Source organism: Aquarana catesbeiana, linkage group LG01, assembly GCF_042186555.1.
Source record: "Aquarana catesbeiana isolate 2022-GZ linkage group LG01, ASM4218655v1, whole genome shotgun sequence".
NCBI lineage: Eukaryota > Metazoa > Chordata > Amphibia > Anura > Ranidae > Aquarana > Aquarana catesbeiana.
In genome coordinates, this window is record NC_133324.1 from 743,117,482 (window position 1) to 743,133,483 (window position 16,002).

General features: G+C 44.8%; 1 protein-coding gene across 3 annotated transcripts in view; it reads left to right on the forward strand.

Moving 5' to 3' along the window:
- TMEM131L (transmembrane 131 like) overlaps window positions 1-16,002 on the forward strand; it is a 190,022-nt gene that overhangs the window by 66,212 nt on the left and 107,808 nt on the right. For 2 of the 3 annotated variants that reach the window (XM_073605325.1, XM_073605317.1), the window contains exons 6-11: window positions 4,605-4,721; window positions 5,612-5,722; window positions 7,553-7,633; window positions 7,726-7,867; window positions 10,189-10,244; window positions 14,448-14,553. In XM_073605325.1, coding sequence (XP_073461426.1) covers window positions 4,605-4,721; window positions 5,612-5,722; window positions 7,553-7,633; window positions 7,726-7,867; window positions 10,189-10,244; window positions 14,448-14,553 — 613 coding nt within the window. The remainder of the gene's footprint in view (window positions 1-4,604; window positions 4,722-5,611; window positions 5,723-7,552; window positions 7,634-7,725; window positions 7,868-10,188; window positions 10,245-14,447; window positions 14,554-16,002) is intronic. The other variant, XM_073605333.1, reaches the window with a different exon arrangement.

The window sequence follows — 16,002 nt, forward strand, 5'->3', positions numbered from 1 at the left end:
CGTTGTGGAGGAGTTTAAAGCAGGGTTAGGTTATAAAAAACATTGCCTAAGCTTTGAACATCTCATGGAGCACTGTTCAATCCATCATCCGAAAATGGAAAGAGTATGGCACAACTGCAAACCTACCAAGACACGGCCGTCCACCTAAACTGACAGGCTGGGCAAGGAGAGCATTTATTAGAGAAGCAGCCAAGAGGCCCATGGTAACTCCGGAGGAGCTGCAGAGATCCACAGCTCAGGTGGGAGAATCTGTCCACAGGACAACTATTAGTCGTGCGCTCCACAAATCTGACCTTTATGGAAGAATGGGAAGAAGAAAACCATTGTTGAAAGAAAGCCATAAGAAATCCTGTTTGCAGTTTGCGAGAACCCATGTGGGGGACACAGCAAACATATGGAAGAAGGTGCCCTGGTCAGATGAGACCAAAATTTAACTTTTTGGCCTAAAAGCAAAACGCTAGAACACACCATCCCCACCGTGAAACATGATGGTGGCACTCTCCTAGTGCGCAAAGATGGTAGAGACATCCCCAAAAAGACTTGCAGCTGTAATTGCAACGAAAGGTGGGGGGGGTTGAATACAAATGCACGCCACACTTTTTTAACATATTTATTTGTAAACCAAATTTAAAACCATTTAATGTTCCTTCCTCCTTCACAGTTGTGCCACTTTGTGTTGGTCTATCACATAAAATAGCCAAAAAATACATTTATATTTTTGGTTGTAACATGACAAAATGTGGAAAATCTCAAGGGGTATGAATACTTTTTCAAGGCACTGTATCTGTTGATCTTGCCAGTGAAGTCAGCCTTCCTGTGATGGTATGGCAACAATGCTGCACAGCTTCTAACTCTTCAGAGCAGAGTTGACACACTCATGTAGGCTGCCTGCTTGTACTACGGGGGGATGAAAAAATGAATGCAGGGTGCTTGGCTTAACGGCATTATCACTCTTGACTGACAAGCCTGTAGCTTGTCATTCAGCACCCAGTCCTGCCCTCTGGATTGGCAGCCCTGCATGTTGCTGAAATCCTTCCAATGTGAGGTCAAAATGAAATCTGATTTGGCTCGGTCAGGGAAGGTGAAAAATATATTTGATTACTTTGAGCCTTGTGCACCACTGGATTTGCTGCTTGTATAAATTGGTATGCAGTTGTACTTTGTGGGCTTGTTCATATCATATGCAGGGCCCCAATCCACACCAGATCAATGCGGGTCACTGCAGGGGCACATAGAAAATAATGGTTTTCTGTGTGCTGTGTTTAAACCACAATGTTGTGTACATGTACATGCAACCTGTCTACATTTTAACACAGCACACATGAATGCGTGTAAAGGCAATGCAACTGAAAGTAAAAAAAATAAATAACTTGCAAGTGGATCTGTCACTTTACAACGGATGACATGAAAGCACATGAATATGCATGTTAAATGCACATCAACACACATGCATTTTCGATGAGTTTTTATGTAAGTATGGAGTGATGAGAAAATAAAGTAGTAGTCTGCTGTTCTGTAAATTTGTCTCCAGTGAAATCCTCATGCTTTTCAAGGTGTGGGTGCCCTGGGAATGACGTTTTTTCTTTCTAGCTCCATGCCAATAATTTGAAATAGAACAATGCAGATATGAGTTTGGCTGCTGTAGTGAAACCCTTTTAAGAGTCATATGTGTGTTATGTGTGAGTTTTAACATGTGAGGGTTGTAAAAGCATTTCCAGGGCTGTTTTGAAATGCAGTGTCCTTAGTGACACACCCTTCTGTTTTACTCCCATTCCATTCCCTGCAAGACTTTCTCACGTCTGAATGATATTTGCCTTGCAGCTAAATTTATTTTTGCTGTGTTCAAGACATCCCAAAGCATAATTTAAATGCCCAAATTATTTGTGCCATAGACGTCCAGTGCATAATGACCAGAGGAAATCTAGCCGAAGAGAAAAGCTAGCTTTCTTATTTCTTTTTTGTAAAAAGATATACGATTTAATTTAAATTTGTGGTCATAGATGCTAGTGTATGGTTTTTAGGAGGAATGAGATTAACGCCTCCATTTGTGCATGAGCTATAATTCTTATATGGTTTATTTAACCAATTTCTTCGGCATTTGTATATTTTAGCGGAATACTCTGTATAGCAGGGGTCTCCAAACTTTCTAAACAAAGGGCCAGTACACTGTCCTTCAGACTTTAGCAGGGCTGGACTGTGGCCACTGGAAGTAGAAAATGTCCTGGCGTCAGTGGGAGTAAACAATGCATCTTTGGTGTTGGGAGGAATAGTGCCTCTTAATTGGTATCCGTTAGAATAATAGTGCCCCATCGTTGGTGTCAGCTGGAGAAATATTGCCCCATCATTGGGAAGAATAGTGCCCCATTGTTGGTGTCAGTAGGAGGAATAGTGCCCCATCGTTGGTGTCCGCAGGAGGAATAGTGCCCCATTGTTGGTGTCCGCGGGAGGAGTAGTGCCCCATTGTTGGTGTCCGCGGGAGGAATGGTGCCCCATTGTTGGTGTCCGCGGGAGGAATGGTGCCCCATCGTTGGTGTCCGCGGGAGGAATGGTGCCCCATCGTTGGTGTCCGCGGGAGGAATGGTGCCCCATCGTTGGTGTCCGCGGGAGGAATGGTGCCCCATCGTTGGTGTCCGCGGGAGGAATGGTGCCCCATCGGTGTCCGCGGGAGGAATGGTGCCCCATCGTTGGTGTCCGCTGGAGGAATGGTGCCCCATCGTTGGTGTCCGCGGGAGGAGTGGTGCCCCATCGTTGGTGTCCGCGGGAGGAGTGGTGCCCCATCGTTGGTGTCCGCGGGAGGAGTGGTGCCCCATCGTTGGTGTCCGCGGGAGGAGTGGTGCCCCATCGTTGGTGTCCGCGGGAGGAGTGGTGCCCCATCGTTGGTGTCCGCGGGAGGAGTGGTGCCCCATCGTTGGTGTCCGCGGGAGGAGTGGTGCCCCATCGTTGGTGTCCGCGGGAGGAGTGGTGCCCCATCGTTGGTGTCCGCGGGAGGAGTGGTGCCCCATCGTTGGTGTCCGCGGGAGGAGTGGTGCCCCATCGTTGGTGTCCGCGGGAGGAGTGGTGCCCCATCGTTGGTGTCCGCGGGAGGAGTGGTGCCCCATCGTTGGTGTCCGCGGGAGGAGTGGTGCCCCATCGTTGGTGTCCGCGGGAGGAGTGGTGCCCCATCGTTGGTGTCCGCGGGAGGAGTGGTGCCCCATCGTTGGTGTCCGCGGGAGGAGTGGTGCCCCATCGTTGGTGTCCGCGGGAGGAGTGGTGCCCCATCGTTGGTGTCCGCGGGAGGAGTGGTGCCCCATCGTGGGTGTCCGCGGGAGGAATGGTGCCCCCTCATCGTGGGTGTCCGCGGGAGGAATGGTGCCCCCTCATCGTGGGTGTCCGCGAGAGAAATAGACCCCCCTCACCATCGTTGGTGTCAGTGGGAGGAATAGACCCCCCCATCGTTGGGGTCAGTGGGAGGGGTAGACCCCCCCCATCGTTGGGGTCAGTGGGAGGAATAGACCCCTCCCCCCCTATCGTTGGGGTCAGTGGGAGGAATAGACCCCTCCCCCCTATCGTTGGGGTCAGTGGGAGGAATAGATACCTCCCCCCCTATCGTTGGGGTCAGTGGGAGGAATAGACCCCTTCCCCCCATCGTTGGGGTCAGTGGGAGGAATAGACCCTTCCCCCCATCGTTGGGGTCAGTGGGAGGAATAGACCCCTCCCCCCCTATCGTTGGGGTCAGTGGGAGGAATAGACCCCTCCCCCCCATCGTTGGGGTCAGTGGGAGGAATAGATTCCCCATCGTTGGGGTCAGTGGGAGGAATAGATCCCCTATCGTTGGGGTCAGTGGGAGGAATAGACCCCCCCCTATCGTTGGGGTCAGTGGGAGGAATAGACCCCTCCCCCCCTATCGTTGGGGTCAGTGGGAGGAATAGACCCCTCCCCCCCATCGTTGGGGTCAGTGGAAGGAATAGACCCCCCCCCATCGTTGGGGTCAGTGGGAGGAATAGACCCCTCCCCCCCTATCGTTGGGGTCAGTGGGAGGAATAGATCCCCCATCGCTGGGGTCAGTGGGAGGAATAGATCCCCCATCGTTGGGGTCAGTGGGAGGAATAGATCCCCTATCGCTGGGGTCAGTGGGAGGAATAGATCCCCCATCGTTGGGGTCAGTGGGAGGAATAGATCCCCCATCGTTGGTGTCAGTGGGAGGAATAGATCCCCTATCGCTGGGGTCAGTGGGAGGAATAGATCCCCCATCGTTGGGGTCAGTGGGAGGAATAGATCCCCTATCGCTGGGGTCAGTGGGAGGAATAGATCCCCTATCGTTGGGGTCAGTGGGAGGAATAGACCCCTCCCCCCCTATCGTTGGGGTCAGTGGGAGGAATAGACCCCTCCCCCCCTATCGTTGGGGTCAGTGGGAGGAATAGTGTCCCATTGTTGCTGATGTTAGTAGCAGGAATTATGCCTCATTGTTGGTGTCAGTGGAAGAATAAGACAAGCAAAGGGCCACACTTTGGAGACCACTGCTGTATAGACCTTACTTTTTAACTTCTTAAATTGTTATTAAATGGTTACCAAAATCCATTTGATCTGAGTGTAAGTTTTTTTGTTTTGATTTTCTGGGTTGTTAGGTCATCCCAGCCAGAGGGAAATCATTGTTCACAGTCATGTTTCTGCCAGATGAAGAAGGAAGTTTTGAGGGCTCTTTATTTATAAATACTACTACAAATGGGATTCTGTCCTATCAGGTGAGCTGAATGAAGCCTTTTCATGCTGAGAAAATTCCAGTTTGCAAAATCCTTAAAAACATTTTATCTTTTGATGTGTTCAGAAAGAGCGTAAATAACTTTTTTTTTTTTATGTAGATTATTAACTAAGTTGATATATTTTTTCTTAAGATTTGGTATAAAATAAAGGCAAGGGTTCCCCAGGCAATCTTTTACTTGCATTGCTGGCTCGAGATTGCTTCTGACTTTAAATTGGAAGTAAAGGCAAAACCTTACTAACTGGAAAGGAATCCTACTCTCACCCACATTCTAACCCTAATCTATCTAACTCTGTAAAGAAAAATTGCTATACTTGCCTGTTCTGCAGACGCTCTGGTCCGGTCTTCAGTGGTGCCCTCTGTGTGCAGGAGAAAGCTAACAAGGCTGGGAAATGCAAGGGAAGTAATGTCACCCATAGACTTACTATGGGGCTTCCATTGTTGGCTGCCTCTCCTACACACTGAAGCCACCGCTGACAGCTTAGCAAAACAGGTAAGAATAGCGATTATTATTTTTTTTTTTAAATTTCCTTACAGTACTAGATAGATTAGGCTTAGAATGTGGCCGAGAGTAGGTATAGAGTTAGTTGGGTTTTGCCTTTACTTTCACTTTAAGTGTTAGCTGTTGCGCACAGAAATTTCCCTGTCTTTTACAAAAATATAAATAAATAACCTGGCAAGTGAAGTCTGATCCTTCATTCAAGAGCAGGCAAGTTTGTTCTAGTCCCTCCTGTCTTAAATATATAGGTCAGGTAGCTTGACTAAATCTGAAATCCTACTTTAGATATCCCTTAGATATACTTTACATTACCTAGCAGCTTTATTGAATAAGTGTTGACACAGGTTATTCTAAATAGCCTTGTTCTGTTATAGGTCTTTGGGCAAGGTGTACTTCCTGCCGTCCCTGGTGACTCTAAGCACTCTCTTCAAAACACAGCAGTCATGTTTCCACGGATTGCAAATATCCATCTTTCACAATCACAGGTATGAGTTTTCCTCATTTAGTTTTGGTAACTAAAAAAGTTGCTTTGTTAAAGTGCTGCTCCATTTTAACGTGGGATACCAACTCTGGTGACCTGGGGGTACCCAAGAAATTCCCTTAATTTGCAGTGATTTCCTCCCACTTCCTGTTTTGGCTATGGGACAGGAAGTGAAGGCAAAGCTCCCGTTTGGGACAAATAGGGCAACAATAAACCTTACAGGGGTTATAATCCTCCCTTACTCTATCCAAAATGGGAAAAAAAGTTTTGCCTTTTAGTTCCTCTTTAATTTTCATAATTACACTATTGTACTTTTCAAGATGATGGTACCTACCTTTCAAATGTTTGCGTTCTCTGAAAGACATGGTACACTGAACCAGAGCGAGGAAATAATGGAGGGGAATTATTCTGTGGTTCCATAGCCTATATGCAGTCTGTTATTAGTTTAGCCCCTGGCCACCAACTGAATAACCTATATGCTGCCTCACTGAATTGGGTTGTCTTCCGTGAGACTGTATATATGCGTACAAGTGTTTGCGCTGGGAGCACGCTGCACAGTGTGCTCCCGTTAGAGCTTCAGTTGTTTTACGAATGGAGGTCCTGTTCCTGTTTACCTGTGGATCAGTCACTGTACAACCCGCCCTTGTGTGTTTTCCCTTCTTGAATGGAGTGAAAGATGCATCGTAATTTCCCCTGCTCCTGATGATCACAGCAATGTAAAAATTGCTATTTCTGTGGTCGTCAGGAGCAGGGGGATTTATTTTGGGTTGTTCTTTGTTTCTTATGGTAATGGCAAGCAATATGCAGCTAAGTTTCAAAACTTTTTTGGGCTAGTTTTCCTTTGATAATAAAACAAAAAAAAAAAACAGGAGATAACATTACCATTTACCCCTAAACAAAAGCCCAATTTGTCCTGAAAAAAACAAGCTATAGTTCACCTGGATACACTAAGTAGTTGCAATGATATGTACAGCTTTACTAATGTATGTAAGGCTCGGTTCACACTAGGACGACTTGTCAGGCGACCTAGGTCGCCTGACAAGTAGCGTCCCGTTCAGTACAATGGAACGCTCCGACTTAGAAAAAGGTTCCTGTACGACTTTGGGGGCGACTTGCATAGACTTCTATACAGAAGTCGTTTTGCAAGTCGCCCGGGCAGTCGTGTGCAGGTCGCCTCGGTGAGGCGACCTGCAAGTCGTGCCGCCTCTGGTGTGAACCGAGGCTCAAAGTTGCAAAATTGTCTTCAGGCGTTAGGATTTGTTTTACCTTTCTTCATGAAGGAGAAAAACCGCCTGTGAGCTTTTCATGAGAATACAGATTAAACTGGAAGCTTCATCCAGCTGGAGGAACTGATATTTAACACACACTTTTGCCATTTCTTTGTCCGTTGGACCCCATTTAATATTATCATAATGCAGGATTTATATAGCACCAACAGTTTGTGCAGCGCTTTACAATATATATTAATATATTAGAAACTCCAACATTGCAATGTGTTAGCTAAAGGGGTTTACTCACTTTGTTAAATTTGCAAAATGTATCTATTAGCCTACAATCTTCACTAAGAATCGGGTGCATGGAGGTACAGTCTTTAGCTCTTAGTGAAATGATTGTATTTCCTAAAACTATTACTTTTTTCCCAAATATTGGCTAGAAAGAGTTACAAGCACATGTATACAGTATATCAATATTTAGACAGGTTTTTATGTTTAGACCTTATGGGATTGTGTGTTTTTTATACTGTAAGTTTGAGATTGCATTCCATTTTACTACAATGAATTTCTTGTTTTGAGTTAAGCTGACTTCCTTGCTTTTAATGCATTTCCTTATGTAGGCAGAAGCCATAAACTCCTCCAGTGTATGGCAGGTTCGTCTGAAGTGCAGTGTTCCCCTTCAGCAGCATCAGCATTGCAGGGTAGGTGATATCCACCCAGAGGGTGTTTTTATATTGCCCCCCACGTTTGCTTGTCTTCTGACCACCTGGACCTTTTCTTTTGTGACTTGCAGAGCTGCTTCTTGTCTGGGCAGTCACTACTGCTGCAGGTCTATTTTGCGATCAGATTGGAAGGAGGCCAACATGACCTGGAGACCCTCAGGAAATACATTTTAGAGAACATTTTTATGATCTTTGTAACATCTGACCAAAATGGTGAGACATTGTGAAAAAAGCAATTTGGTTCTTGTGTGTACTATAGCCTGGTAAAGGGTAATTTTCCCTTAACCGCTTGCCGACCAGCGCACGCCGATGTACGTCGGCAGAATGGTACTGGCAGGCAAAAGGGCGTACAGGTACGTCCCCTTTAAGAAGCGGTGTCGCGCCGTCGGAGGCGTGACCGTGGGTCCCGTGGACTCAATGTCCGCCGGGTGCCCGCGATCGTGTCATGGAGAGGAGGAACGGGGAGATGCTTATGTAAACAAAGCATTTCCCGTTCTGCCTAGTGACAGGACAGTGATCTACTGCTCTCTGTGATCAAGAGCAGTGATCACTGTCCTGTGTGTTGAAGCCACTCCCCTCCACAGTTAGAATCACTCCCTAGGGCACACTTAACCCCTTCACTGCCCCCTAGTGGTTAACCCCTTCACTACCAGTGTCATTTACACAGTAATCAATGCATTTTTAATCGCACTGATCGCTGTATAAGTGACAGTGGTCCCAAAAATGTCCGCCATAATGTCGCAGTCCCAATAAAAATTGCAGATTGCCGCCATTACTAATAAAAAAAAAAAAAATTAAAAATGCCATGAAACTATCCCTATAATTTTTGCGCAAACCAATCAATATACGCTTATTGCGATTTTTTTTTTTTTTTTTATACCAAAAATATGTAGAAGAATACATATCGGCCTAAACTGAGGGAAAAAAAATAGTTTTTTTATATATTTTTTGGGGATATTTATTAGCAAAAAGTAAAAAATACTGCGTTTTTTTTCAAAATTGTCGCTCTTTTTTTGTTTATAGTGCAAAAAATAAAAACCGCAGAGGCGACCAAATACCACTAAAAGAAAGCTCTATTTGTGGGGAAAAAAAGGACATCAATTTTGTTTGGGTACAGTGTCGCACAACTGCGCTATTGTCAGTGCCGAATCGCAAAAAACGCACTGGTCTTTGGGCAGCCAAATGGTCTGGGGCTGAAGTGGTTAAAGTGACTTCTCAGATATAAGAAGTCTGGTTGGTTGTCAGCCCATAATTTGTAGTGACGAGGCTAGGAGGCTGCTGAATGTACAGTACTATAAAAAAGCTGTCGGCACTTGTAAAAAAAAATAAAAATAAAAATGCTGGAAACTGAAGAGGTTTTAAAGAATGAAATTTAAAGCTAAAGTTTTAATTACAAATTATTTTTTCCTGTAGCTTAAAGTAGTTATAAAGGCAGAAGGTTTTTTATCGTAAGATCTAAGATAAAAACGCCTTCTGTGTGCTGCAGCCTGATCTAAATCCAGCGATTGTTGCTCGAGAGACTCGGCTGCCTGGGGACTTCCCTCATTGGTTGAGACAGCAGCATGGCGCTGTTGGCTCCCGCTGTTGTCAATCAAAGCCAGTCAACCAATGAGGAGAGAAAGGGACGGTGCCAGGCCGCATCTCGGGAGGGAGGGGCTAGGAGCACTGAAGAGGGACCTGAGAAGAAGAGGATCTGGGCTGCTCTGTGCAAAACCACTGCACAAGGCAGGTAAGTATATAACATGTTGGTTATTAACTAAAAAAAAAAAAAACTTTAAAGTTGCCAATCTTGCATGTAATAAAGTATGTCCAACGTGATGAAGGCTGCTGGATCCTGTAGAAATTTACTATGCAGGGTGCCCAGTCCTCTTTCTGACGTTAAACTTCAGGTATTCTAGGTTTCTGTCTCCAGGCTTAGCTCCCCTTTCATCCATGGAAAAAAGTCTGCGCATAATGTACACTGCATGTAACACAATCGCTGAATGAGGGAGAGCCGGATAAATAACGAGATTCTCTAGCCCATTCTGAGATCATGTTGCATGCAGTATATACACTATGCATTGACTTTTCTTATTGGACGAGAGGGGAGGACGAGGTGGGTCCCCTTCAAGAACAGCAGCTTTTGAGTTTTGTAGGCCATTTATGTACCACATGAAGCCTGAACTTAAACCTCCCTGGATGTTTTGCAAGGATGCTGCTAAGCGTTGCCTACGTCTATAGCAAGGCAATTATTCAACTTTGGTCAAAGCTGCAAAGTTTTTTATTTTTTTTATTTTTATAACGGACGCCCCTTTTCTGCATAGGCCATTTTTTTGTAAAGGTGAACTGACTCTAACTCTTTATGACTTTGAAAACACATCACCTGAGGGAAAAAAAAAACATATCTACAACTTCTATCTATCAAAAACAAAGTATTCCTTTTGGTGGGCTGTTTGGTAAATTAATAGAAATTGCTGAATGTAGATGTATTACAGTAGTGAGAAGAATATGTACATTTTGTTTGTCAAATGATACTCATCCATTCTTTTATGCAGATGATTCAATGGCTATGTATGTATTAAACTCTGGGAGTGGCCTGGTTCACATGCAGGTAATTGCATTTTATTTTTTTATTGGTAATGAAAGTGTAATGTATATCCAGAACTTTTTATCTTGAGCATACAGTACAGGTCACAGGCTAAGCATTCATAGACCATGGGTTGTAGGCTTTTACCTTCTTGTTTGGATGTTGGCAAAGATTTTGAGAACGAGTCCTGTGGACGCCTTCTGTATAACCCTACCCCGCTCTGAGAGTCCTCGGGTTTTTGCTAGTGTCCTAAGGTGATGGACCTCTTCTCCCTTATGAAGAAATCACTCTTAGCTTAACTATGGTATTATTTCGTTGTTGGATTCTTCAATTAATGCTTCGCTGTCCTCTAATACAACAAAGAAGCAGTGCATACAGGTTGGTGCAACCTTGGTAAACCTTAGGAGCTGCAACCAGACCCATTCCATGGAAATGGCCTATAATATTGCTTTGGGCACTAGATCCTGCATAGCGTATGGGTAATTAAAGTGTATTTATAGCCAAAAAATTTTTTAGCTTTTGGATACAAAACTTTTTTTGAGATTTAGCAGCAAGGGTAGAGCTTCCAGGACTCACTCCAGTTGCCAACTGGTTTGAGGGCTTTTCCTGCCCACTTTTTACCACTGAAACCAGGCATTAACTGGATCTTTCCGTGGTGTCAGAACACCAGCCTCTTACATTTTCTCTTTCCTGCCTCCAACTTGGTTCTCTCCCCCCCCCCCCCCCCCCCTCAAATCATGGCAGATAGTTTTCCTGCCAGTCATGGCAGATAGTTTTGCTAATGACTGATGTAGCAGTCCCATTGATTTTTCTTTTGAAGAAAGTCTTACCAGCCACCTGCATTTGAGAGCACAGAAGTAGTGACAGCTCCACCAGTGCCTGTGTTTTTTTTGACTTGCCATTCTGCTGGAAACAGCAGCAGGTGCACTGTGCGTCTTGTTGTCCCCTACAGGCTTAAGCGGTGCTCTTCCACAATTGCTAGGGGTAACTGCAGAGAGGGTTTCCATTGAAATTTGGTGGGGCAGAGTTCTGAGGGTTATATTGCAGTGTACCCAAGGATAGTGGACACCTATCAACAGCATGTCCCCATGCATTGCACCACCAGCTATGCACTTGCTCTTCTATTTGATCAGAGATTTTGTCTCCTGATGACACACGCCTACTTGTTGCTAGGGAAGATGAGTTTAAACTCGTCAGTCATTGCGGCCCCAACCTACAAGTTAAACAAAACTTTAACAGAAGGGGATGTAATAATTGAGGGAAGCATTTTTTTTGGCCATGATTTCCACATAGCAACCCTTTCAAAGGCGATGAGAAAGTTGTCCACATCATCAGTAGCAAGATTGGTTGCAAAATGTCAGCAGGTCCAATATGGGTAACAGCACTCGCCTCATGCTTCTGGACAGCCATCGGCTCTTTTAGTGCAGAGCTGGCTTTCCATTCTATGTACCTGGGGGTCACAGCTGCCAAATAATGCATTTACCAGCCCATGGCACAATACCAAACTGGCAGTTACTCTTTGAACACGTGGGTAAAATTTCCTTCAGCTACAGAATTTTTTAACTTTAGCACCATCTTTTCTTTTTTAGTGCCCTATATTGCAGGCACAAAATAAGTGAAGTTAGCCCAGATCAACCACCGTACTTGATAATTAGAGAGACAGGCTTATATCAGGCAATCAACCGCATAAAAGATGCAGGATACCAGTCAGGGATGTCCTAAAGCATACAGAAAAAACAAAGAGGACAAAAAAAACCCCGGCACTGTCTGAAAAAGCAAGCCAGGATTTTATTAAACAAATAGATAAAGCACCACACAAAAATGTTTACAACAATTCATAGAAAAAAGGGGGCTATGGTGAATGACTAATACAGGCCCTAACAATAAAAATGACAACGTTGTCCATTAAAAACAAGGGGAGCCGCAGCTATGCATATCATATTCCAATGGGACACAGCAATTATGACTGGCAGTAACTAACAGTTCATGTGTTTAAGCAGGTAGACGTAATGACATAGCAGCATCAAGCACAGCTAAATGAGCCCACAGCATCTGGCAGTTCTTGCATATAGATGAGCAGATAAATAGCAATAAATAGCAGCAACAAGCAGAAGAAGGGGGAGGCTGGCTTAGAAACAATGCGGAAGATAAATTGTCAAACAGAGGGGGATATGTCTCTCACCACCCAATCAATAGCTGACATCCATGTATCGCCATGCTCATGCTGATCGTCCATCCACAGCATTGCACGCGGAACCACGTGCAACGCTGTGGATGGACAATCAGCTTGGACTTAACAGCTGACGACCGGCATCTCCTGTACCTGACCAGCCTACTTCGCACGGCGAGCGCAGCGCTCGGTGGACACAGGTCTTCAAGCAGCAAATGGGCTTCACACGGACTCACACTCCAAGCCACCAGGCGGGGATGAGCATGGCGATACATGGATGTCAGCTATTGATTGGGTGGTGAGAGACATATCCCCCTCTGTTTGACAATTTTTCTTCTGCATTGTTTCTAAGCCAGCCTCCCCCTTCTTCTGCTTGTTGCTGCTATTTATTGCTATTTATCTGCTCATCTATATGCAAGAACTGCCAGATGCTGCGGGCTCATTTAGCTGTGCTTGATGCTGTTATGTCATTACGTCTACCTGCTTAAACACATGAACTGTTAGTTACTGCCGGTCATAATTGCTGTGTGCCATTGGAATATATTTCCATGATCCCGGCCAGCTCCTGTTGCCCTTTATCAGGTTCTATTGGCCCTATTTACTTCCACTTTTCTTTCCATCCACAACTACCCCCACACCCGCTATACCATGCTCCTGAAGAGTGATTCACTGATCCTGTTACTTCAGCCTAACTGCCTTTGAATCATTATCATCAGTGTATGAGTGGTGAATGGAGTGTGCTTGTGGTATGCATAGCCGCGGCTCCCCTTGTTTTTAATGGACAACGTTGTCATTTTTATTGTTAGGGCCTGTGTTAGTCACTCACCATAGCCCCCCTTTTCTATGAATTGTTGTAAACATTTTTGTGTGGTGCTTTATCTATTTGTTTAATAAAATCCTGGCTTGCTTTTTCAGACAGTGCCGGGGGGTTTTTTGTCCTCTTGAGAGATATCTTTTCTCTTTGTTTTTTCTATATTGCAGGCACACCTCATAAAATTTCACAGCAATTTTCATGGCCCATTCACACCATAAATGCTTTTGCATGCATTAATGCCTGTTTTTAATGCATGTTTACATGCAGTTGACGTGTGTTTTTCCCTTCAGTTTGTCCTTTGAGGTCACTTCTCCTTTTCCCTTAATTTGGGCTTTTATGTACAGTTCGATGTGGTGCAGTTGCGTGCATTTACATATGCTTGTGCGTGTTTGCTGTGCAGAAAAGGCAGCTTGCTGTACTTTTTTTTTTAATTTTTATTTTTTTTACTGCACTGCAATGATGTGAGCTATGCCTATGCGATAACTTGGATTTTGGACTGTCTATGCAGTGGGAAAACAGTCAAAAATGCATCCAATTGCATCTGGTGTGAATGGGCCCTCAGTTCCAGCAAAATGGTGCACTGTCCCTTTTTAAGGGTTTTTCTGAAATTCAACTCTTGCAGGGCCACTACACGTTATCAAAAAAATGTATGTTTTATATAGGATCAGCAGACAGCAAGCAGAAGGAACTCCCATCATCTGACCATTCATCTTCAGCCAATTGCAAAGATTTAGTCATGGGTAGAGCTTCAAACATTTAGTTAATTTGTCAAATTCTGTTTAGGGACTTTCACCTACTTCAACAAAAGAGTTCTACAACAGGTTTAACACACAGGGGTTCTTGGCATCGCACAGGACTCTGGCTAAATTTTGGTTTATTTGGACTTTCAGCCTGTCTCTGCACAAATAACAATAGCTCAGCCATCTGGATAAAAAGTTGCTCAGCTTTGGCCTGTGTAGGCTCTGAGAGCACTGTGTGTGTCTGTCTGTGTCTCGCTCTCGAGCTCGCGCCCTCTCTCTCACACTCACTCTCACATGCTCGCTTTCTCTCACGGGCTCTCTCGCTTGCACGCTCGCTTTCGAGCTCTCTCACTCGAGCTCTATCGCTCTCTCTCGAGCTCAAGCTCTATTGCTCTCTCACTCTCTTTCATGTTGCCAATGAGTTGTAGACTTTTTGTTCTATTAATGTGTTGATAATGGGCAATGTACATGCACAAAATCCATACTGTGTTTTCTCTCTGCAGGATGTCCATCATTTTTTAGATGATGCACTTTCTATCCATTTTGAGCCTGTGATGCTTTTAAGCTCTTCCATAAGTTTTACAAAAGCAGCGACCATTGTTTGCTCAGGTACTTAGCAAGTTTAAGGTTTTCCCTTTTCAAATTGTTCCAAATGTGTTGTGTTTACACCCCTCCTAGGTCCAAGCACCTCAAACTTGTATGTTCAGCCTAACTGGCAAACCGCAAAATAGACTGTTCAAGTATATATGTTTTTTATACAGTTTTACCCATCAAACCTTTGCAATGTTTACACATCTCATCTCTGTAGGTCAGAATGGTCATTTTGCTACTTCCGATTTATAGTTGCCATTAATAGGTCAGCCCTAATCAGACTGCAAGAGAGGGGTGACCTAAGAAACCTGAACTGTTGAACATGGGGGGGGGGGGAGTGTGTCATCACTGTGTGTGTGTGTGTATATTGTGCGACAGGTAGGTAAACCAAAACACCGATGGACCAGATTTTCAAACATTAGACATACAGTAAAGCCATTTTGACTATGTATTTAGCTATTTGCCTGGTATCTCCTTTTTTTTAATCAAAATTGACCTAGGAAGTTCCCCTGCACCCCCTTCCCCAGGCTGAAAACCTTTATTTAAAAAAAAAAAATAAATAAAAAACAAAGAACCAGTGGCCCCCTAAAAAGTTCTGTTATTTTCTGCTGCTACTAAAGTTGTGGCCAAGGAACCAAGCATGCTTGTGGCAAAAGCATTTAGTCCATGGGTGCTCAACCTGTAGCCCCCCGCTGCTGCGGAACTACTAGTGCCATCATAAGACATATGTGACATGCGCTTAGGGTAGACCCTTATACAGGGCTGTGTAAGAACAAGTGCAAGTACTTATCGTAAGGTTCTGTAAAAGGTGATGTAATATCCAACAAGGTCTATAAGAAGTTCAATTAAAAGGTAATGCTGGACCAATGGAAAAGGGCTGGGCCACAGATGGATGTCTGTAATGCTTGTATACTCAGGGCTGAGGCTTTTCTCAGGAGCAGAGTCGACTCTGTAGTGGATGTATGAAAAGACAGAATGAAAAGTGTAGCATTTATTTGACCTGGCAAAGATGACCATAAAAACCTCACAGGCGGGAGATATGATTCCGGCTCATCTTTTAGATGGAAGCTTCCTGATGAGAGGGGTTCAGCGCGCTCCGCTCTAGGGGAGCCAAGACTGCCCACTTGACATGCTCAGTATGTGTTTCCAAGCCTCCCGGTGATGTCACACACCATCCGCGGTGCTGCGCTCCGCGCTGCCATTCACACGATCATACCTGGAACCACACGACTTTGCCGGATTCCTTCCCTGAGACACAGCGGTCTTGGGCCCCCTGGAGCGGCACGCTGAACCTCTCATTGGGACGCTTCCATCTAAAAGATGAGCTGGAATCATATCTCCCTCCTGTAAGTGTTTATTGTTATCTTTGCCATGTCAAATAAATGCTACACTTAGAGGCGCTTTTCGCTCTTCCCTTGAGAGTCATGCTTGCAACTGTCAAAACCAAAAGATCAGGGGATATGTATA